This window comes from Vulpes lagopus, chromosome 3 (assembly GCF_018345385.1).
Source record: "Vulpes lagopus strain Blue_001 chromosome 3, ASM1834538v1, whole genome shotgun sequence".
NCBI classification, from domain to species: domain Eukaryota; kingdom Metazoa; phylum Chordata; class Mammalia; order Carnivora; family Canidae; genus Vulpes; species Vulpes lagopus.
The window spans coordinates 28,873,307-28,897,773 of record NC_054826.1 but is presented as its reverse complement, the minus strand read 5'-3'; the positions used below and the strand labels follow the sequence as shown (position 1 = coordinate 28,897,773).

At 36.4% G+C, this 24,467-nt stretch overlaps 1 protein-coding gene and 1 long non-coding RNA gene across 5 annotated transcripts in view; both read left to right on the top strand.

Moving 5' to 3' along the window:
* CSNK1A1 (casein kinase 1 alpha 1) overlaps positions 1–16,963 on the top strand; it is a 50,777-nt gene extending 33,814 nt beyond the window's left edge. For 2 of the 4 annotated variants that reach the window (XM_041747252.1, XM_041747249.1), the window contains 6 exons: positions 907–1,046; positions 2,119–2,197; positions 3,320–3,394; positions 6,251–6,357; positions 7,186–7,334; positions 14,314–16,963. In XM_041747252.1, coding sequence (XP_041603186.1) covers positions 907–1,046; positions 2,119–2,197; positions 3,320–3,394; positions 6,251–6,357; positions 7,186–7,334; positions 14,314–14,321 — 558 coding nt within the window. In that variant the 3' untranslated portion in view covers positions 14,322–16,963. Of the gene's footprint in view, positions 1–906; positions 1,047–2,118; positions 2,198–3,319; positions 3,395–6,250; positions 6,358–7,185; positions 7,340–14,313 lie in introns of those variants that run through there. The other 2 variants (XM_041747251.1, XM_041747250.1) reach the window with 2 other exon arrangements.
* LOC121486401 lies at positions 7,341–13,067 on the top strand. The gene is made up of 2 exons (XR_005986620.1): positions 7,341–11,292; positions 12,009–13,067. It is a non-coding gene; the product is annotated as an uncharacterized LOC121486401 (long non-coding RNA).
* Positions 16,964–24,467: the final 7,504 nt, after the last annotated feature.

Sequence of the window (24,467 nt, the reverse complement as noted above, 5' to 3'; positions counted from 1 at the left end):
AGTAGGTAGGTAAATATGAATATATTTTGGATTTTTTTTGTCAGAAATATGTATGTTCCTTCTTTTAAAGTGTTAATCATGGAGAATAAACCCCAATTACTTTTTAAAATTAGCTACGTTATAAAAGAATTTTTATTCTCTGTGTACCATATAAATAAGACCACACTAAACATTATTTTGTTCTAAAATACTAGTCTGGTTTTTAACTCCTTTAAACTGCTAGTTGTGTTATCATGGTGTAAATAAACACTAAGTTTTTTTTTTTTTTTTTTAAGATTTTTGATCAACTTGTATTTCCCAGTAGTTTAACCTGATATGTGGATAAATGTCAGTGGGAAGTAATAGACTGTAATGCATGCTTTTTAAAAAAAATCCTTATTTTTTCATAAAAATCTTGGTTTTGTTGTCAATATCAAACTTTCAGGGTTGTCTTATTTTAGATAATGAACATTCTGTTGGCATACTGATGAAGAATGGCCTTTGTAAAATGGAAGAATTCCAGATAGTTTAGTTTTTGAAACCTCATGCTTGTTTACCAACAATAATAGGATGTCAGATTTCATCATGGCACACAGCACACTTCACTTGTCAACTCTACTATCAAGCATGTATATATTTCTTCACTGCTTTACTAAAGACAGGCTCCTTAGTATATAGTAAACTGGGCCTGTGAAATTGGTTCAGCTAACAAGGATCAACCACTTAACTGTATTTTTTTTAACTTGATTTATTGATGAGGACTAGTAGAAGCTTATTGGAATGTTAAGTTTGTTCATTATCTTTTTTGCTTATGATACTTTATTTTAATCTAATTGAACAAGATGGTATAGATGCTGTGTAATGAATAGGAAGCAATTCAATTGAGCAAGGTTGGAAACCTAATATCTTCTTTATTTTCTTTTAAAGTTATTCCTTATTGATTTTGGTTTGGCCAAAAAGTACAGAGACAACAGGACAAGGCAACACATACCATACAGAGAAGATAAAAATCTCACTGGCACTGCCCGATATGCTAGCATCAATGCACATCTTGGTATTGAACAGAGGTAAGTTTGAAAAATGAATGTATTTATCAGATCCATAGCAAAAGTCACTAAAGGGTTTTTGAAATGTTTTAGCTAATTTCTTATGATACCTAACTATGTCTCTTGGCTGAGGATGTGAAGGACGCTTGTTAATCCTTTTACCTGTTGGCTTTAGTCAGAGCTGAGAAGCCAATTAAATGAGAGACCTTTTGTTTTCTTTGTTTTAAGGTTGCCTCTCAGGGAGAAAATACTGCATGGTGGAAAGGTTAGCATAAATGCAGTTTTATCTTGGTGTTTATTTTTTTTTTTCAGCTGAATACAGTACTTTATTTCTTAAAGCTAATCTTGGACATTTTATATTTTAGCAATAGAAGTTAAGTTTTGGAGGAGAATGTATTATAAGGAAAATGTTGTCTGAGTCCTGATGGACCAAAAGGGGGGTTGGTAGGCCATCTCATGTTCTCTTTTACTCCTACACAAATTAATAGGATCTGGTTTAAGGTAAACATTGTCATGATCTCTGTGCTTTTTCTAGGTTCCACCCCCCCCCCCCCCCCCCCCCCCCCCACCCCACCCCCCCCCCCCCGGCTTTTTGTCTTCCCTTCATCTTTTGTCAGTCAGTTTTTGCTCCTTAAAAGAAGCATAGAAATGATAAATGATGTTTCCAGGTTAGGGAACTTCAAGAGAAGAATTTTGAGCTTTAGAAATATTCAGTGTATGTATGTGAATATAGTCATATAGAAGTTTAATTAGCTTTAAAATATTGATTTATTTCATCATCCCTCAAGTTATTTTTTATGACCTCCTACTTTGTTCTTTCATTTTCATTAACCTCATTTGGAAAGTTGTATAGCTAAATCCTTTTTGCTTTTTAAAATTTAAATTGCACGAATGTGTTGTAGATTTTTTTATAATTTTATATTCTGGGAGTAAATTTTATTTACATGCAACTCATTATGAACTTTTATTTTAAGCACCTTTATCACAAACCACCAAATTGGCTCTTTCTCCTCACTTAGGAAAACTTGTGTGCTTACCTTTCCTCACGTTTTCCATAATAATTCCAGCTCATAAATTACATTTTCTTTTCTAGTCGCCGAGATGACATGGAATCATTAGGATATGTTTTGATGTATTTTAATAGAACCAGCCTGCCATGGCAAGGACTAAAGGTAAATGAGACTTCTGTTAACAGTTTTCTGTTTCATTTTAAGAATAAAAATACATAGGGACGCCTGGGTGGCTCAGCGGTTGAGCATCTGCTTTCAACCCAGGGCATGGTCCTGGAGTCCTAGGATCAAGTCCCACAACGGGATCCTCTTCTCTGCTTCTCTGTCTGCCTATGTCTCTGCCTCTCTCTCTGTCTGTCTCTTGTGAATAAATAAACAAAATCTTTATAATAATAATAAAAAAGAATAAAAATACATGTTGGAGATAAGATTCCCTTTCAAAAATGAGGCTTATTTTGACCTTTTATTGGAAAAATAAAATTGATCATCTTAGCAAGAATTAAGTTAATGGAATCCCATAGTTAGGCCTGAAGAACAATTTTCCTCTGGACAGTAAGCAGGTACCCACCGGTAACCAGTAACTTTAATCTGAATGGAAATTGACATGGGCCAGTTAAAGCTGGAGACTTTCTAATTTTGATGTGTTGCCAGTATGTTGAAAATGTATACTTTTTTTGTGTAGTAAAACTGGCTGATCTAGTATAATTATCCTAACATTTGTTTCTATTAATTAGGAGTATCACCTTGACTTTTTTTTTGAGTGTCTTAATTATAACTCACTGTGTCCTGGAATTCTAATGGTTTATTTTGCCACTTTATTAGTACTTTTAAGGAAAATGATCCTTGTATTTATTGAGCATTTATGAACTAGACCATTTGGTCAGTGCTTATGTGGATAGCTCTATCCAATATGACTTTTACATTGGAAAAACATTTTGACTTCACTTACTAACGTTACTAAATGATGGACCCTTATTTTGGTATTGCTCTGTTTATATTTTTGCCCTTGTGTTAAATATGAAAACTTCAGATTTGACTTCACTCATTTTTCTTAAATCATATTCCTATTAAGACTTACCTTTTCCTAACAGCTAAAAACTCCTCTAAAAAGCTAATTGTTTAGGGGAGAGAATTTTTGGCATATTATATACTTTGGTGTCTTTTTTATTCTAGGATTATTTCTCTTGAATTGCAAGTTTACATTTCTGTCTGGTGGGTTATACTAGTAAGGTTCTTCTCAGTAGTATTGAATATGTCATCTGGTTTGATTCTTATTTTCCCCAGGCTGCAACAAAAAAACAAAAATATGAAAAGATTAGTGAAAAGAAGATGTCCACTCCTGTTGAAGTTTTATGTAAGGTAAGTGTGCATGATGGCTTTTCTTTTTTTTTGTTTTAATACAATAATAATCCAAGAACTCTGAAACTTAAACATCTCATTAGGTAGTTAGCTATTTATCATTTTAAATGTTAATTTTGATAATTCTGAGTATTTTTGAGAGTGGCTTGAACATATGGGTCATTTTATTTTAAGATTTTATTTATCTAAGAAAGAGTACACCTATATGAGGGGATGGGCAGAGGGAAAAGGAGAAGCAGACTCCTTGCTGAGCAAGGAACCAGATGCAGGACTCATCTGGGATGATGACCTTGTGCCGAAGGCAGATGCTTAACTGAGCTAGTTAGGTGCCCCCATACGAGTCATTTTAAATAAACGTTTTATGTTTCTGGTTTGTTTGGGCCCTATAATTAATCAGTTAAAAATTTAAGAAAGAAGAAGGCAGGTAAAGTTTTCTAGTGGAACCTCATCAATTTGTGACAAAATTAGGAAATAATTCTCTTTATCCCTAAACTGGTGCCAGTAAAGAAAGGATATCAACCGTTGGCAGGGACATCAAGGAGTAGAAAAACAAAGGCAGATCACAGCAATCCAAAATAGCCAGTGTTTAACAATACAGATGACAATTTGAGTCAGGCTTATTCCCCTAAAATCTCAAACTTTGTTGAGAAGCCTATAAGTTGAGAATGGAAAAATAGCTCTGACGTGATGGATAACCATGATCTCTTTATAGGAAGAACATGGTCATCTTGAGGCAATTGGATAACTCAGATTATTAGTAGACAGTATATAATTTATATAGTTGGGTGTTAGAAGGAGAAAGTCAACGTGGAGTTGAAATAGTACTTTGTGGAAGGGGGAGAGGTAATGTTTTTATGTCTCCCTGTCCACAGTTTTGCTTTTCCTTTCTCTAGATCTATAGTAAAGGAAGGGTTGGGGTCAGTGGTGAGATACTATATTCTTTTCTGAGACTCTTTGGGATTTATTCTAAATTATAAAATACATTTTAGGTCCGTGAATAAAATGTTCGTGTATTATGGTACACCCAAATAACTCCAAAATCTGTATACTTCAGGAAGCAAAACATTTTCTATACACTACTTTATCTGTGCAACATGATGATGCATTTGGCTTACTGGAAAAGTCAGCCATTTTTACAGGAAAAGAAAGGGTTACATTGTCTGCTCCTGGGCTGTCTCTAATTTTGATCTAGAAATAACTAGGTTGTTCTGGATTGGCCACACATAATTGACCAAGGGTACAGTGAACACAATGTTAGTATTGCTGTGAAGTAGTGAGATTGTTTTCAGTCTTGTGGTCCACTGGTAACTCCTTAATTCATATCTAACACGATATTGGTAGTTTTCTTTTAAGATTTTACCTGTTTTCATAAAGTAGCAATGCATGAAGAAAACTGTTGGACTTATAGTTGTGGTGGTTTAGCACCATTTGTAAATACATGTAAAAAGCAAGTTTATTTGGTATATGGTGCTCACCATTAACACAGACATGAATGTATATTAAAAATTTTAAAGTCATGTTAAGAGTTTCAATAAACAATGTACAATATATCTATCACTTAAAAGGTTTCAGCTGTCCACTCCTCAACAGTGAAGTAACATAAGAATGAAATCTGTTTATATCAATACAGTCAATAAAATTAAATGTTGCAAGTATGTCCATTCTATCTCACCTTAACCTCCCGCTGGGGAGAAGTTTCTCAAAATTGGAAGGTTGTGAAAAGAGATGGTCTCTTTTAACTTAGAAACCTTTCACATTCACATATACTCAAGGCAGGGGTTTAGGGATTTTTGTTTTAATTTTCATTTCTACATTCCTGGTGGCAAAATCTTTTTGGTGATAAATATCTTATAGGCTTAAAGATTTTTTTTTTTTTTTAAGATACTATTTATTCATGAGAGAGATACGAAGAGAGAGGCAGAGACACAGGCAGAGGGAGAAGCAGGCTTCATGCAGGAAGCCCAATGTGGGATTCAATCTTGGGACTCTGGGATCACGCCCTGAGCCAAAGGCAGATGCTCAACCGCTGAGCCACCCAGGCATCCCTTAAAGATGTTTTCTATACATTTTTGAGAATCTTTCCTAAGAAACTGAGCATGGAAAAAGTTTATGGCCACAGATGTACTTATTAGTATTGTTTATGAAAATTTTAATACCTAAATGTCTAGTTATAGGGAACAAGTTAATTATGATGTATTCACTGGTGTGGATATTATGCAGCCATTCAGAAGCTTATGAACAGGTTGGAAATAACAGAATGATAATTGCAATAAAATGTTAGTGGAAAAACAGTATGTTATGTATGTTATATCATCACAGTTACGGAAAAAAGAAAAGGCAAACCCAGTCTGTTCCTAGGATAAAGCATTGGATTGATTTATATCACAACAGTGGTTGCTTTGTATGTTTGTACTCTTAGTGATTTTATTTTTCTGTTTATATAGGTATACAGTTATCCAAAAAGAGGTAATTTGAGAGGGAGAAAGTGCCAGTTCACTGTCCTATTGTGGTAGAGGAGGATATTGGCCTCCATTCTTCCATTTGTTCAGTGTTGCCATTGAATTATTAGACACTGAAAAATAATAAGTGGGATACCCAAATTATTTAAGAACATTATACTGTAGGGAAAGGATCCATGTTTACTTTGCCAGTATTACAAGATTTACATGATGAGGTGGTCAGAATGATGAAATTGTGTTAAATTTATGGGGATACCAAGTCATATTGTAGTAAGTTTAGTTCTTGATCTTATGGCCAAGTAGTGAAACACTCCTCAAAAACAAATTTTACTTGTATTTAGATACATTTTTTTTGTCTTAAATTTTGTTCTTTGTGTTTTAACTCTTGAACTTGTAGGGGTTTCCTGCAGAATTTGCCATGTACTTAAACTATTGTCGTGGGCTACGCTTTGAGGAAGCCCCGGATTACATGTATCTGAGGCAGCTATTCCGCATTCTTTTCAGGTTAGTTTTTAAGGTGTTTTTAAGACTATAGATTCCAGTGAGGGAAATGAGTTAAATCCATCCAACACATCTGTTCTGACAAGTGGAAAATTAACATGAGTTTAACAACCCTATGAATAAAATTTTAAGAAACTGAGGTGCTTTTTTTTTTTTTTTGACATCTTTCCATTTGTGGTGCAGATGTACCTGAAATTATTTTAGTTTCGAATAAGAAACAGTTGACTCAAACTCAAAGTAGAATCTAACTTTTCCATGATAATTGCAATTCATATTAGATACAGAAGTGATTATTGGGGGCCCTTGAAATTTTCCAACTTTGCTACAGAACCCTACTTAATATCAGAACTAACAGCAATTAAAATAGAGTTACGGGGTCTATGATTGTGTGGAGGCAGGCCTCAGACTCTAGGGTTCACTAGGTGCAACCTAGAATTGGTCTTGAGTGGAGGGGGGAAATAAAGTACATGTGGCTGGAAATTTTAGTTCGAAAAGAATAAGAGTTGAGGGTAATCCTCTAACCCCAGAAAAATCTTCTTTCTAAGCTACCAACATACACATATCTCCCACAAGCTTACATTCTTATACTTACTGTGATTTGTTCTTAGAAGGTACCTCTTACTCAGATGGTTCCCTAGATAATTGACAGCTTGACTCCATGTTTTTGTTGTTCACTCTGCCTTTTATTCCCACCCCGCTGCCTCTTTGAAGAAAGTAATAAAGGCGGCTTCTTTTTGTTAAAAAATGCCTTTACTGACTTGAAAGCTCATTAGAGTGTTTAGCGAGACTCTATTATTAAAGGATTAACATATATCATTTTATATTTTCCAGGACCCTGAACCACCAATATGACTACACATTTGATTGGACAATGTTAAAGCAGAAAGCAGCACAGCAGGCAGCCTCTTCAAGTGGGCAGGGTCAGCAGGCCCAAACCCCCACAGGCAAGCAAACTGACAAAACCAAGAGTAACATGAAAGGTTAGTAGCCAAGAACCAAGTGACGTTACAGGGAACAAATTGAGCACAAAATTGGGTAATTCATTCATTGCTAACAGTGTTAGATCAAGGAGGTGGTTTTAAAATACATAAAAATTTGGCTCTGTGTTTTTAAAAAAAGACGTCCTTGGAAAATTTGACTACTAACTTTAAACCCAAATGTCCTTGTTCATATATATATGTATATGTATTTGTATATACATATATGTGTGTATATATATTATATCATTTCTCTTGGGATTTTGGGTCATTTTTAACAACTGCATCTTTTTTACTCATTCATTAACCCTTTCCAAAACACATTTGGTGTTGGGAATATGCTATAATCAATCAATCCAAAATCCTAGACCTAACACTTGTTGATTTTTAATAATGAATCTGGTTGGCCATGGTATTTTGACTTTCTTCCAGACTAACAGTGTTAAGAATTTTTTTTCTGCATGTTAATGCTTTAGCATTTAAAATGGAAAATTGTGAACATGATCTAATTTTCAGAGGTGAGTCTGGCATTGCCCCCAAAGTGTCTATCTTCTCAGTTGCAGAGCATCTCATTTGCGCTCTTAAAAGCTCAAATAACTGAAAAGCTCGACACGTGTTTCCTAGTCAAAAAACCAGGTCTTTCTTAGTTGCTGTTTACATAAGGTTCTTAATTTCAAAACAATTTTTTTGTTTTGGGCTTTATTTTATAACATCTTGCAAATATTCAGGGTCTGGGAGTTCATTGTGGAATTGAATTCTGCAGTTAGGCTTCGCGAATTGAAAAAACTGGGGCAAATGCCATTGAACTGGTAGTCTGTTTCTTTTCTGTCTCTGGCACTCCTAGTGCTACTAAGGAGTAGAACTGTTCGGGCACAGTTCCATTCTTGTCACTGTTGCCATACAGTTCGACTCCTGTGTTTCGTGGTTTTGTTTGTTTTTCTTTCCCCCCTTTCTGGGGCTTATTACCTCCTGATACTTGACTAGTTTCTGGAAGTGGTGGGCAGGTAAGGTTTGGTCTTTGGCTTCTAATTATTTAATTTCTGAACAACTGCTTTAGTCTGAACTTAGTCTTCTTTGGTCTATTTTTTTGGAATTGTATTTAAACAATTTTGTGATTTAAAAATAGACTCTAATCTGAGGATACTTTTCAAGAAATAGAATTCACTGATGTCATCCTCATCCCAGCAGCTCATCTATTAGGAATGAAGTTGAGATTCTTCTCTTCCACGTTTCTGTATTTGGGAAGGATTCACAGTTGAAGACTTAATGTAATGGGGGTTCTTAGATGATGAAATTTCAGCTCAGGATAGCAAACACTAATGGTTGCCTTTGCATCTCAGTTGGGACTTAATTGTCCCTTTGAGTGTTTTAATCATTGTATGACTAATCGCAGTGTCAACCTCTTAATGAAGTAGGTTTACTAGCTAGTGTCGCTGAGAAATGATCCTACCAGTGTAATGTTTTAGACTTAGGACTTGTTATACCTGGTATCTATAGGATATTTACTTTTTTTCATAAAATGAAACCAATTTTTGCCTAAAGCTAGCTGGGATAATAGGATCATCACGAGTTGCATTTTCTAGAACTAAAATTAGATTGAAATCTCATCTGACCTAGAACATTTCACTTCAGGCATTCAGCAGCTTTCAGAAAGAATTCCCTTATTTTGAATTAGTTCCATTGTTAGTTTACTGTTTGTCTCTTTCTCAATAAACAAGCAGAATTTTTGTCCTGCCTTATTTAGGTCTTAAAGATGAGAAGTTGGATCCACGGAGTTAGTGTGTTTCCTTGGAAAGAAATTGTAAATTAAGTTTAATCCTTAATTTTGTATTGTAACTATTTTTCATAAAAGCAACTTTAAAATCTTATAAAATTTTTACGGTGCTTGGCTGGCTCAATTAGTATAGCATATGACTCTTGATCTCAAGGTCATGAGTTGGAGCTCTACATTGAAGATAGAATATATTTTAGAACAAGAAAGTCTCATAGAATTTTCATAGCAGTGTTAGACAAGGCTTATACAAATTATCACATAAACACCAACTTGTAAAATTTTGAAAAATTGGACTTTCCATAAAATGTTATCACTTACCTTTGTGATAACCTTCAGAGAAACATTTTAAGGTGATATATTTTGATTCCAAGTGAAATGTTGCTTGCTACTAAAATGTTCCATATTGTAGAATACGAACAACAAAATTGTATTTGATCTTTGACTTCTTGAAAACATTAATTTTGGGTATAGAGTCCCAAACCGATCTCACATGATATCTCTTATGTATAAAGCTATGGAAGTATATCAAGTTTGAGGGTGGCATGAAAATAAATAGTTTGAGCCTATTTTCCTGGCCCAAACCCCATTATCCAGACTATCAAGAAATCTTTAAGTCTGGAGTTGAAGTCTGGAATGAAGATAGTCACTTTAGGTTACTTATTTACTGATTTCAATCTCTTAAGTATTAAGAGTGTTTTAAAAAGCATACCATCTTAGGGTCCATTACAATAGTTTTTTATTCAAGGAAGAGCCCATGCAACTCAACTATTTGCTGATTCCAAGAAATCCTTTCAGTGATGATAACATAGTATTAAAATTTTAGAAGATGCTTTTTAAATACAGCATCTCAGTTTTCATTCACAGAGTTACACTCTTCAGAGGTTTTCCACAGCAGAGAATACAGTTTCTTAAATGAGTCTTCAGCAAGTAAAGCTGTATATTGCAGGAATATGTTCCTGGAAAAATCCCTCAAATGGTGCTCTTGACTAATAACATATTTTGCATTATTATTTTTATTTTTGAAAAATCTATATCAAATGTTTCTGTGGAAAAGTATAAATTGTTTCAGCAGTTGGTTAAGAATTTTCGTTAAGAGATTCTAAAGTCTGCCTTACTCTTATTTCAAAACAGTAAGCTGACTTACTCAGCTAAGATGGGCTTCTTCTATGTATTAGACTTCTAATTAATTTTCTAAAGAAAAGATCTTTTGAAATATTCCATTCCAAAACCCATCAAAAGAGTATGAAACAAGGCATTTCTCATAAAGCCCACCACAGTGGCTAATTTTCAGTGTTCATGTGCCACAAGATTATAATTACTGTTTTGTACATGTTAAGGAGAAAAATAAAAGATTCATATCTGAGGCACTTTCAAATTCATTTCACTTCCTTTTCTTCGACTATATGTGATTATCACAAAAGTACTCATCAAGACATTTAAGAAGTACTAAAGGAAAAGGAAATATTTTTAGGACATTCAGAATCCAGTTAAGTTCACCATTTCTTTGAGGTCAGAGAAGGGGAGAATTCCGGAAGGTAGTGAAGCCAAAGTTGGATCCTTACATAATTCTTTTCTCATTATCTTTATCCATCTGTTCACTACTCCTGCCAGTGATACTAAACATAGTTTTATCATCGTGTATGTGGATGTCAAATTGTTGACAAAAGATAGATTTTTCCATCACGTTCTCCTACAATGCCCGTGGTCTTCCTTGAGTTACCTTCCAGTATTTACTGGGATTCATCTACCATTTATGTTTAGCTTAACTTTTTCTGACTTCACCAACTGCTGCTAGGAATGTGGCTGGTCACTCAGCAACGTAACCCAAATCACAGGGGAAGACCTTGAAATATCTGGAGACTGATCTTCTCTGAATACACTCAATCTAAAGAAGTGCCAGGGAGCTACATCTGCTTGCTGAAATTTTTGTCAGCTTTTTTCACTATGGACAGTACAACTGGAGAGAAGAGCTCAGTAATCCAACAAAAAATGAAGAGGAGTGTGCAAGAGTTGATTTGTGGTGATCTGAAGCCTACATCTCCAAGGCTTGCTGGACCGATCAAACTTCAACTTGTCAGATTGGATGGATAGGATACCACATCAGTTAGAAGACAGAAGAGTAGAGTGTTGCTGTGACTCAGTATATGCAGACCATCTACCAATTGGGGAAGGAATCCATTGTAACAGGTATTTTAAAGTTCAACAACCTCAGAATTCTCTATTAGGGAAGACAAAAGAAATCAGATCATTAGTCTTTTTTTTTTTTTTTTTAATACAGTTTTGGGGTAATGTGTACTTTGTATACTTAAGATGTCATTTATTTGTAGTGATAAAAATAAAATTATTTTCTTTCCCAATTTCTAATACATTTTTTTTAGTTTTTTAGTTAGGAAAAGTTATTATAGTTTTTGTTTTTCTTCTTTAACTTTTATAGTGTCAGTCTGATTCAAAATTGTCCAAGCTTGATCTGATTTTTTGTGCAACCAAAAATTCCACACAAGCATGTTATAGAAAAGTTGACTCATATAAATGGCATTGCATTGTGAAGATGAATATTGTCTTCAAACTATTTTTTAAAAGTTCTGTCATCTGTGAAAGGATCCAAAAATTTCAAAAGCCCATCAAGCCATACTATTATATAAATAGCCCTTTGAACTAATTTGTGGTTCTGTTTAAAAAAGAAAGTCAAGGACATATGAAGTGAATTCATAAGAAAGAGCTAATATATACTATTCAGATTTTGGAGTAAGGGGTAGAATCTCATGAGTTAAATACACATAAACATTTTTTTTCCTTTTGCAGATTTGAAAAGAAACTTAAATGTAGCTATTATAATTCAGTGGTCCCAATGATTGTCCAACCCTGTTTTAACTTTGTTTTTTTCCTCTTTTTTTTTTTTTTAGGAACAAAGGGATCCATTCCTTATTTTAACTGTTGTTGCAGTGAAGATGGGTTTTGGGACTTTTAGAAGCCAGAAGCCAGGAGAAGACTACCCAAACTACAAGATGAAAACCAAGGACTCATGCACGCTGGGGAAAAAGAATGCTTAGCATTCGAAGATTGAATGCTGAATTACCTGCTAAATGCTCCCATTGAGATTTTTCTTTTAACTTCAGTAACATCTTAGAACAATTCACTGGAGAAGCATTGATCCCTGGATGCACACATATCCTACCACTGGCCAACCTGAAGAGTTATATCTGGATGTGACTGCTCTATTCTACCAGGAATATTTTTAGGCTAGCCATTGTCTGATCCCTAAGCAATTGTAATCATTAATTGACCCAGTAATTTCTCAAATACCAGATTAAAAGAACAGATAAATTCTTATTTAGGTATAATTTTTATTCCTATTAGAGACCCCAAATTTTCTAATATTTTGGTTGACATGACTTACGTTTTCTTTTTAGTTAGTGACACTGGTTTCTATTTTAAGGCTGATTTGTATATTCAACATAGTGATTAAATTACTCCATATATTGTAACTGCATAGCAAGCTATGATAAACTGTTTTAGTAGTTGTGTAAATGTTTTTCTTTATCATATTTAAGTATAATTGCAGGACTTCAAATGCTCATCAGGGTAAGGGTCATTTCTGTTTAGCTAATTCATAGTGTTAATCTGCTTTATGATACTCTGTATTTTAACATTGGAATTAGGTTACAGAATATGGTCTTATTTTAAAATTTAATTCATTGCTTTGACAGCCGTTTCTTTTTATACTTACCTTGGTATTTCTGTTTAGTAATACACACCAAATACTCCTGTAGTGAAGTACATTTTCAGAAAGTTTCATTGTTTTGTTTTTCATTTTTGGCATTTGCTTTATGAATTTTAATACTTGGGCAGGCAACAAAGGTCTATTGTGTGCCTACTCTGTTAGTAATGTAGAGAGAGAAAGAAGTATATGACACTTACTTGTTTGTCCTCAGGTCTCAAGCACAATATATTTTTAAATGGATGAAGATGACTTTCTGTTCTCAAATGGAAAAGCTCCTAGTTAACAGGTTGAGACAGTATTAACCAACAAATGATCTATAAATATTTGGCATTATTCTGGGGGAAAAAGGGGGCATATATACGTGCTAAGTAAATTATAGAAGCATATTATTTGTCCCACAAAGCCCATTGGAGATGGCCCAACAAATGTTTGAGAAGCACAAAAACGGGAGAAGTTTATGATTAACAAAAATGTGATTTCAGTGCTAAAGAAGTGAGAGATCGGAGTGGGCTAGAAAGAGTTATAATGAGTCTGCAGGGGGTGGTGAACCAAGGGACATGGGCACCTCAAAGAATGGCTGTTGGTGAGAAGAGGGTACTAATGGGATTCTCAAGTTATTGTTGAAAAGTAGGCTTATTTCCTTTCTGCCTCTAGCCATATATAAAGCTTGTAGGTAACAGAGATCAGCATTTCCTTTAGTGGTCTTTAACCACAGATGGAACATGCAGCTATTACTACCTAAAGCTGTTTTCTATTCAAACCTGCCTGGATGTGGAAGTCTTAAAAGTCTAATGGTGGGGGAGGAGGGTAGTATGTGTAGGGTGGGAAGGCTTAAGTAAATAAAGCCAAAGTAAAGGCTTCAGTTGTTTATATTTTCAGATCTGGAGCAAAACCTTTCCTTTTTAATGTAATTGATGAAAGTAAAAATTTTTGAAAGGTATATGGTTTCTGTATAAAAATCATATACATAGCAGTTTTGTGTTCTATGGAATAATTCAATTATCTTTTGAATACATTCGTTGTTAAAGCTTACTGTTACTTATATGCATCAGAAATGTGCAGAGAGGTTCCTGCACACAGTATGGTTAAAATGTATATACTTTGTAGTTTTTAAGGCAAAGCAATCTGTTTTTCATTCAATAGATATTAGAACACATAGTATGTTCTAGGTACTAGAGAAATAAAAGTAAACAAAACAGGCTCATTGGAACCACCAGTAATTCTGTAGCTTGAGAATTGTGTGCTGACTGGGAAGAATGATACAGCTCCTACCTAAAAGCATCCAGAAAAAGGTTTTTTGTTGTTCTAAAAATCGAGCTAGTCATTTTCAAATAGATGAAAATAACACGAATCACCATTCTCAAGTAATTATTAGCTCAATTTCATCCAATTTCCCAAATTTGGGTGTAGGGTTTTTTTTTTTTTTTAATCTTTTTTAACTTGGAATTTTAATTATTTTTTCTGTTCTGATTTTTTTTTTTTAACAGGTTTCTAAGCATGAATCGAGGAACAGAAGAAGCAGAGCAGATGATCGGAGCAGCATTTGTTTCTCCCCAATTCTAGGAATTTTAGTTCATATGTACACTAGCCAGTGGTTGTGAACAACCATTTACTTGGTGTAAAGAACTTAATTTCAGTATAAACTGGCTCTGGGCAGCATTGGTGATGCCGTGTCCTGAGTTGTAGCCGCTGTAATTGTGAATATTAACTGAGATAGTGAAACATGGTGTCCAGTTTTCTATTGCATTTTTTCAAGTGGAAAAGTTAACTAAATGGTTGACACACACAAATTGGTGGAGAAATTGTGCATATGCCAATTTTTTGTTAAAATCTTTTATTTTGAACTATACTGCTTTGAGATCTCATTTCAGAAGAACGGCATGAACAGTCTTCAGCCACAGTTGTGATGGTTGTAAATGCTCACAATTGTGCATTCTTAGGGTTTATCCATCCCTGGGGTTTGCAAGTTGTTCACTTAAAACATTCTTAAAATGGTTGGCTTCTTGTTTGCAAGCCAGCTGATATGGTAGCAACCAAAGATTCCAGTGTTTGAGCATACGAAAGACTCTGCCTGCTTACCTGTGCTAGAAATAACAGCATCTAAAGTGAAGACTTAAGAAAAACTTAGTGACTACTAGATTATCCTTAGGACTCTGCATTAACTCTATAATGTTCTTGGTATTAAAAAAAAAGCATATTTGTCACAGAAGTTTAGTTAACATCTTACAACTGAACATGTATGTATGTTGCTTAGATAAATGTAATCACTGTAAACATCTATATGATCTGGGATTTTGTTTTTATTTTGAAATGGGAGCTTTTTGTTTACAAGTTCATTAAAAACTAAAAACTGTTTCTGTAAGGAAATGAGATTTTTTTTAACAACAACAAAAATGCCTTGCTGACTCACTATGAAATCAAAATCTCCCCAATTTTTTAATAGACTACTTCAAGCCATTTGTTACATACTATTCCTTTGCAAATCATTTTAGATTTAGTGTTATAACTTTTCCTCAGATTTTTTTATTTAAAAAAATTATTCTTTCGTCTGAAGGGGAAAGGCATTCTTTTATTTTTCCTTTTTTAATGACTTGCAGGCACAATACCTAGTAGCTGCAGCTGCCAGGACTTGGTGTTGTAATTCCTGCAGCCTCAGACTACACAGCTGGACTGATTTTGAATAAGAATGAAAGCGTTAAAGGGTTTAACTACCATTTGTAGTTTTTCTTTAAATTCCTTGTTAATTGGAGTTGAGCAGATTGATTCTTAACCTTGGAGAGCATCCCACCAGGTGAGGTTCATATGATTGCTGACCCTCCCTTTGCCCCTATTTTCCCTCAGTTATCTGTGCTTCCTCTCAATCTTAAATGCACTCATTTCTTGCCTCTTTCTGACCCAAGAGAAAGAAAAGCTTGACAGTAATTCTTTAAATAGTGTAATTTATTCATTTGTAGATTAAAAGAACTTTTGTCTGAAAATGCTGACAGGACCTGTTGTGTAAATGTAGGTATTTTGTAAAAATAACCTTGAAACTGTACGTTGACACATATTTGGTCGGATTGTGTCAGGCTTAATTTGTTTTATTTCTTTTTTCTTTCTTAAAACTACTTTAGCAATAATCCCATGAGTACCACGTTCTGCTATTAAAGATCTCTTAGCACCATCACATGCAGAAATCTTAATGAGTGCAAACTTTTGAGGTAGGCAGCTTACTTGTTTCTTTTCTGTCCACCATGTCAGTTAAGGTATTTGTTTCTTGACTAATAAACCCTTTGATACTTTTAGCCAGAAATCAGTCTCATAAAGCTATTTTTGAGTATAGTTTGTGTAAAATAAAAATGTTTAGCTTTGGTAATAACTTTTCCAAGCTGAACTCCCTCTAGCAAGATATTTTTCAGTGCTTTTATTTACTATGCACTTAGACTATGCACTTTTTCTGAAATATTTTTGTAACACTTAACTTTTTTGTATTTTTGCCATTTGAAAAGGTTGTGGTGTAGTTGGTCTGTAATTAAGTTGCAGATTTAAAACTGCTGTTAGCTTTGTAAATCAAAATATAGGTGTTTTTGTCCTGGTATATCTTCATTCCATCTGCAGCTGGAGCTGGAATCCCATTGATCTTCTAGCTACCATTCATTTTCTTCACAGTTCACAAAAGAAGAATGTGAAATTCAGTGAATGCTGTTACTAATCCTGTCGGGAGATGAATCTCATTTCACCAAAATTAAATTATGTTTTTCCACTAAAATGATGATACAAGTTGAAGACACATCACTCTGAAATTGGAAGACCTCACCACTTAAGGCTCCGCAGTGGCTTACCCAGCTGAACTCTAGGTTACTACTCTACTTTGTTCACCCATTGGGGGGTGCAGTTTTTTTTAAATGTTGGGAGATGGCCATTCTAACTACTGTTGAATGTCTCTGTTTTGGGAAGGTATAACAAGAAAATAAAAAAGAATATATATGAAGGGAGAGACTGGTTATCTCCTCCCATATGGTTGTGCTCCTGCTCCTATGGCCTACAAGTGACATTTTGGAGGTTTGCGTTTACTACTATTTTCCATCAACAACTAGCAAGAGATTTTCCTATTTCTACTAGTCCTTGCAACACTATTAAAATGTTTCAAGCAGAGAATACTGTAATGATTATAAACTTAATTCCATTGTAATAAAAATACCAAACAAGATTTTAGAACCCAAGTCAATAAGTTAGTGTTCCCTAACATTTGCTGAAATACAGAGAATGGGTTCTTTAACTTAAGTAGAATGAACTGTGGGTCTTCTAAGAAGGGTGCCCCAGACTCCCAGCTCCAGAAAATTCAGTCCCTTTAGAGACTCTTCCTGAGAGAAATGGATATGTATCAATATTTTAGGATTTCTCTGTTTTTAATATGAATAACCATATAATAAAAATGTAAGTAAGTCTTTATGAGGTGTAGCAGTCTCAGAAACAATTCATCTCAGATATGCTGTCCCCTTTTAAATGGCCAAAGATGGTGATGAATCAAGAGTAAGTCGATCTAACCAGGTTGTGTATCACCAAACGGTACATTGTTGCAATGAAATGACTTTTTTCTTAAATGACTTGTTAGATCAGTTTTGAGAACATAGGCAAAAGGCAAAAGTAATGAAAATGTTGAGCAATAGGGGAACTATTAGACTAGCTGTCCAAGGCATGTTTCAGGTTGTGGTCAAACGACATTGTGGACCCACCATAACTAGAATGCACGATGAGAAGGAAAACTCTGCAAGTTGGAGAGACCTGGGAATTCACACTTCATTCTGTTGTTTTGGTCCCTGTTCTTTTTCAGCCTGGCAGGGTGAATTGGTTCATTTGACCTTTTGCCTTTACCATACCAGATCCCTCAAAGACGTTTTTTTGTTTTTTGTTTTTGAGGAATGGCTCCTATTGGCTACTATGAAGACATGTTTGTGATGGTGATGATTTAAGTACTGGGAAAGGTTCTCTGGTGTCAGTACTACCCTAGACCTGAGCCAGAACACCTGACTCCCTAAATGACTTCTGGATGGGTAGAAGAGTAAGGTAGAGATGGATAGAGTGTTTAAATGATCAGTAGGTTAGATCCACATCCTTCATACCGAGGAAGCCAACCAGAGTATGTATGAGTTCTGGTTAGTCGTCTGATACTCAAATTGAGGATTTCTTACATCACATGGCCATTTTATCACTCCAGTCATGTTTTGTTTTTATAGGTACGTATTTGGTTGCAGAAGGATTTGAAGAAATGAACTGAATTATTTTGGCATCAGTGCACATTCCAAATTGATTTTAGACTGTCAGTAGCTGTGCAGCTACCGGGAGTTCAGAAGTGACCAAAACCCTTTCAACAGCTCAATGTAACCATTGCTGTAAGAATAAGCTTTTAGGTGCTATGAGAGCACCCAGCAGGGACAAACGGTCCTAGAGTTTAAGGTTTTAAAAATGGAAGTGTAGACAAATGTGGGAGCAGATCAATAGTGAGCAGTAAATGAAAACTGAAAGAACTAAGTATGGAAGGTAGAGAACAGGTGTAGGACCATAAAGGGAAGTTAAAAATCAAGTGCTCTTTGGAAGGATCACAAAGTACTCAAGGGATCTAATGGAGGTGGGCAACACATGTGAGCTGTAGGGAGACCAGGGCCATTCCATGAAAGCAAAAGGGTGTGGAAAACCAGTGAATAGGAAACCAGTATTTTCAGTTACTATCCCCAAAACTACCTTCACCTGTAGCAAAATTTAGGTGTTTATATATACATTTCTTTGATGCCATTAAAGGTTTATTTCATTTTTTAAAAATTTTTATTTATTTATGATAGTCGCACAGAGAGAGAGAGGCAGAAACACAGGCAGAGGGAGAAGCAGGCTCCATGCACCGGGAGCCCGATGTGGGACTCGATCCCGGGTCTCCAGGATCGCGCCCTGGGCCAAAGGCAGGTGCTAAACCGCTGCGCCACCCAGGGATCCCCCTAAAGGTTTATTTCAGAGTGAGAAGTAGGGGTAGAGGGAGAGAGTCTCAAGCAGACTCCAGCTGAGTAAGGAACCTGATGTGGGCCTTGATAGGATTCAAATCAGGACCAGAACTGAAACCCAGAGTCAGACACTTAAACCCTTGCACCACCCAGGCACCTCTTTGATACCAATAAAGAGGTTATAGGGACACCTGGCTGGCTCAGTAGAGCATGCCTCTTGATCTCCAGGTTGTGAGGTTCAGCCCCATCTTGGGTGTAAATCCTTAAGAAAGCTGTGAAGTACAGATTGTTTTAGCTTTATTTTTGAATTAAAATTGTGCCTTTTCGTTGATTTAAAATCATGAGTTGTACATTTATCTACTAAGTATCATGGTTCAAACCTTAACAAGGCCAGAGCTAGGTCATCTCCGTGAACTGAGTCAATATCTGCAGAAATTGTCTGCATTTTATATAAGCCTTTAGTTTACAAGGTGCTTATTAAGCTTTTAATTTTTGTTACTTTGGTATAAGACTAGTAAAATGAGTCCCACTGCTCAACCGATTGAACAGTTTACATTTTGCCCCTTTATTGTTTTGCACATCTCTTTAAAGCGTGCATTGAACATTTTTATTTTTATTTATCTTCTTTATTAGAGCATGAGGGGTTCAGAGAAGAGGGAGGGAGAGTGAGAATCGTAAGTAGGCTTCACAGCCAGTGCAGAGCCCTATAAGGAACTTGATCTCACAACCCTGAGATCATGGTCTGAGCCTAAAAAGTCAGATGCTTAACCAACTGAGGCACTCACGTGCCTCTGTACCTAAATATTTTAATGTAGATTTCTTTAAGAACAAAGACCTGCCTGTATTAATTGTGGTACAGTTACCAAAATCAGAACATTTTAAGATTGACCCAATTTTCTAGTTCAGCCTGTTTCATCAGTTATCCCAAGTGTCTTTCGTAACACTTCGAGTTGTTCAGGATCCAACACAGGGCCATTTATTGTACTTAGTTGTGTTTGTGTAGTGTTTTTTAATTTGGAACAATTCCTCACCCTTTGTCATTCATGACTTTAATATTCTGTGTGTGTGTGTGTGTGCGTGTTTTATTTTCCAGCTGTGTTCGCTGAGGGTCTGGAACCTGTGATATTAACAGTAGCAGTGAGCACACCTGAGCACCCACATCTTAATTTCTAAATACTAAAAGGAACCATGGGTTCTTGGAGAAATGTCCAGCTTCAGGGCTGGGATAGAGAAAATAGAAGATGAACCTGGAACATTCTGTTGTGCCAGAATGAAAGGAAATCTCAAAAAATGATGAGTGCATGTCAGAACGCTGGAGTCACACCCCAAATGTTCCTATTGGCCAAATGTGATTATGAAAGTATTGATTACAATATAACACTAAATATCCATGATTTCTTTATTCGTATAAAAAATGGGGAGAAGGGAAAGCTTATTTTAAAAGAGTACCAGCCAAGAAAAGTAATGCTGTGTTTGAAAAGTCACAATTTTACTAAAGGGAGAAGGTACAGTTTTGATGAGCAGGAATGTTTATGTCATCCTAAAACTATTACTTGCCATGTAAAAATACACCTTGCCAGGAGATATTCTAAGAAATAACTAGCCTGGACACTCAGTTGGAAAGGTGGTGTGATTGTCCCCATTTTAAAGATTGAAATACTAAGTTTCATAGAATATCTTGGAGAATTAAGGAATTTGAATCCATATAGAACTTGGCAGTTGTCAAAATTTTGTGCTTCATCTGACTTCATTAGAACAGTCCTGAAACAACTAATATTCTTTCCATTAGAAAATAATTGAGAAAAGTAGGATTACCCAAGATACAACCTTTGTCAAGTTTTACAGAGCCAGGATCGAAACCTGATTTCCTTTAGTTTTTATATGGTTAGACCTGGTACCCATCCCTATATAAATTTTGTCACCATTTGAAAGCCAGAGGTTGGAAACGCCTGGGTGGCTCAGGGGTTGAGTGTCTGCCTTTGACTCAGGGTGTGATCCCCAAGTCTTGGGAATCAAGTCCCACATTGGGCTCCCTGCATGGAGCCTGCTTCTCCCTCTGCCTGTGTCTCTGCCTCTCTCTCTCTCTCTCTGTCTCTCATGAATAAATAAAATCTTTTAAAAAAGAGGTTGATAATATTAACCATGATTTGTTGAATGCTATATGCCAGGCACCTTTCCAAGTGTCTTACATGTATTCGCCCAATTGTCACAGCCTCCCATGAGGTAAGCCGTGTCTCCCTTTTAATTTTGAGGATCCTGAACCACAGGGCTGCAGTAGTTAACTTCCATGCTCTTGACATCTCTAACAACTTACCCCTTTAAAATAATTTGTTGTCTATATATCTTTAAATGCATATCAAATGGGATGGCAGCCTAGGAGTTAAAAGTCCAAAACCGTGCCCTAAAAGGTTTTCAGAAATAAGCTTGGGATGTTAGTAGAGTCTGCATTTAGGACCAAATACTACATTGTTTTCTTCAGTCTGTTGAAAATCAGTTGATGAAAGTGAAGCCCAAAAAGATTCATGTACTGAAATTAACCACAACCAAGACTAGAACCCAGGCCAAAAAGAATTTCCCTCCCAGTGGCACTTGCCATCAAGCCAGAGCAATTCGTTTATCTATTACATTTATCAGCCAACTTTTACCTAGTTACACCAAGTACCTCATCTGCGTGCTAATGATGGCAAGAAAATGTTAGCCTGTTTTGCTACTCACTGGTCTTAGTAAAATTGGAAAAAAAAAATTTTGAAATCACCTTAAAGCAATTAAAATGTAAAATTACGTATCACCCCTGCCCAGGTACCTAGCGCGCCCAGTGCAGAGGTTTAAAAGACCCTTGGGGTTCGCCCTTCCGCCTGGGGTCAGGGCGGTCGGGCCCGTGGGGACAGTCCCTTCTCCCCCAGACTCTGCCGTCCACCCCCACCCCCGCGGGGCGGGGTCGCCGCGCCACCCACGGTCCTGGCAGCGGCTGGGACGGGGCTGCCCGGTGGCTGTGGGGCTGGGCAGGTGGAAACCCCCTGGGCGCCTGTGGGGTTAAAAAAATTGTCAGTGTTGGGTTGTGTAAGATACGCTATCTATGATCAAGAGTGGAATGCATTAAAATTGCATTCTACTAGATACACAAATTTGGTCAAGTTATTTTTCTTTGTGGTTGTATTTCCTGTATATTTTTTTTATTTATTATTAATGATAGTCACACAGAGAGAGAGAGGCAGAGACACAGGCAGAGGGAGAAGCAGGCTCCATGCACCGGGAGCCCGACGTGGGACTCGATCCCGGGTCTCCAGGATCGCGCCCTGGGCCAAAGGCAGGCGCCAAACCCTTGTGCCACCCAGGGATCCCTATTTCCTGTACATTTTTGGAGCATTTTCATACAATCAGGTCTGTGTAGGTTATTTTAATACATTAATCCATTCACTGAAAGAGTATTCCTTCAGTACTGTAGTACTTTTATAGCCTGGTAATGACATTTATGGACTATAGTGTCTTAGGTAGAAAAAATGTAGCCCTCTCTCAACATTACCATATTAAGTCTGCAATGTTACTGTACAGAGAAGTAAATAGTTTGAATAACCATTGGAAACAATTTCTTGTTTGATGTCAGGCAGCCATACATTGGTTCTCTGCCAGTGGACAGTGGCACAAATCTTGGTGGTGATAAAGTGCATTAGATATTTAGGATTGGAAGAAAGGGGGGAGGTGGGTATTTTTAGAAACTGCTCTCAACAGTTGCTAAGTAAATATTTTTTATTAATTGCAAAACTGGTTTGAACTATAGTAACATGCAACTCCATTAAGAGTGTAATGATTTAGTCTAGATTTAGAAGCACAGTAAAACATACTAAGTTAGCTTCTAGATGGTATGTGTGGGTGCAAGTGCACATGTGAGAATAAAGACCAAAAAACATGACAATATTCTTAAGTATTTTTAATATTTTGACCACCCTGCCCCTTGCAAAATGGTGAGTAAAGCGTAAGTTACTGCTTCTCTATTTTGAATACTATATAACAAAGCATGTATGGTTTTTTTTCAAGCCTGTGTACAGAAGTGCAAGTCGTGCACAAACAGTAATAGGGATTAATTTTATGCACAAATAGATTAGCAGATAAAGAGCATTTACTGAGTCTCAAGTGCCAGGCACTGTGCCACTCCCTGGGAATTCAGGAGTGACAATTCATATGAGACTACGCAATATGGGATGTTACCAAAATAAGTGCAATACTAGTGAAGCAGATGGAAGTCAGAGGAGACAATCAGACTTGCATCTTGAAGGATGAGTAAGATTCCATTAGGCAAAGGAGACTCCTCACTTTTGAGGCTATTCCTGGAGGAATGGTACCAGAACACCCACAGGAGTAATTTAATCTGGCCTGATACTCTAGTGTGGAGCCAGCTGAGTGGCTCAGACAGTGGATGGTAGGGGTTCCACATCTCTTATAATGAGATTACCTGAGTCATATGTAAGCTGTACATGGGTTTGTACAAAAAGTTTAAATAATTCAGAAGTAAAGACCGTTTAGCCCAAATACAAGCCCTTGCACTGCAGTCAAGGAGGAAATCAGCATGGAAATAATGAGAGAAAATGACCTTAAGTGGTAGGGGGCAGAGGATGACAAGGTGTGGGAAAATCCAAGCTGCAAGCATAAACTGGACTTATGAGAGGTGTTGGGCGGTGGGTGGGGGTGGAGATGAGGTGGTTTCCCCAGCAGACAGCAGAATATCATCCCTTTACATCAATCCCACATCTGCTTACAATGTCATGCTAATGATACTAACTGTTGGCTCAATAACCTTCTAAATTGGTGATGATGGTTAGGAGTCCTTGGGTGCTGTTACATACTGAAGGAAATCTTTTTGTTGGACTTTAAGGCTAATAATCTGCCCCAGTAGAATAAATGTATTCAATGTCTTTAATTTTAAAAAAAAAATTATGTGTTTGGCAGCACAAGTAGGGAGAGCAGGAGAAAGAGGCTCCCCACTGAGCAGGGAGCTCGATGTGGGGCTCGTTCCCAGGATGGGATCATGGCCTGAGCTGAAGGCCATGAGTTAACCAACTGAGCCACCCAGGCGCCTTCAATGTCTTTATAAATGCCATTTGTCTATCTTCAATTTCTACCTTTAGAGGGAAATGTGCTGTGTTTATAACAGCATCAGGAAAGACAATATCGTACATTAATTTTAGTGTGTGTATTGTCACCCAGGAGAATATTAAGCCTGATGGGGGACTTTGCTGCTTGCAAAATCTGGAGATACCCAATGCTCTGCTTTTGTGTCTCCAAATGCTATATATGGAATAGTAACCAGCTAAGATGGATAAACAAAATAACAATACATTGGAAAGTCAATACGATCATTGAAGCTTGAAGCTTGTGATCTTCCTTTGGAATAATACCCTGTCCAAGGTCACAGAGCTGGTTAGCTGCAGGTCTAGGAAAACATCCAGCTAGAGCCCGTTTGAGCTGCTAAACTGCTACCCTAGGCACAGGACAGTGACTGTCATCAATATAGTTCTGGGAACCAATAGCAGTATGTGGGAATTTGTTAGAAATACAAATTCTCATGCCCAGCTCCAGACCTACTGAATAGAGCTTAGAATGGAGCCCAGCAATCTGTTTATTAAGAAGAACCTTCAAGCGCTTCTCATGCTCACTAAAATTTGAGCAACACT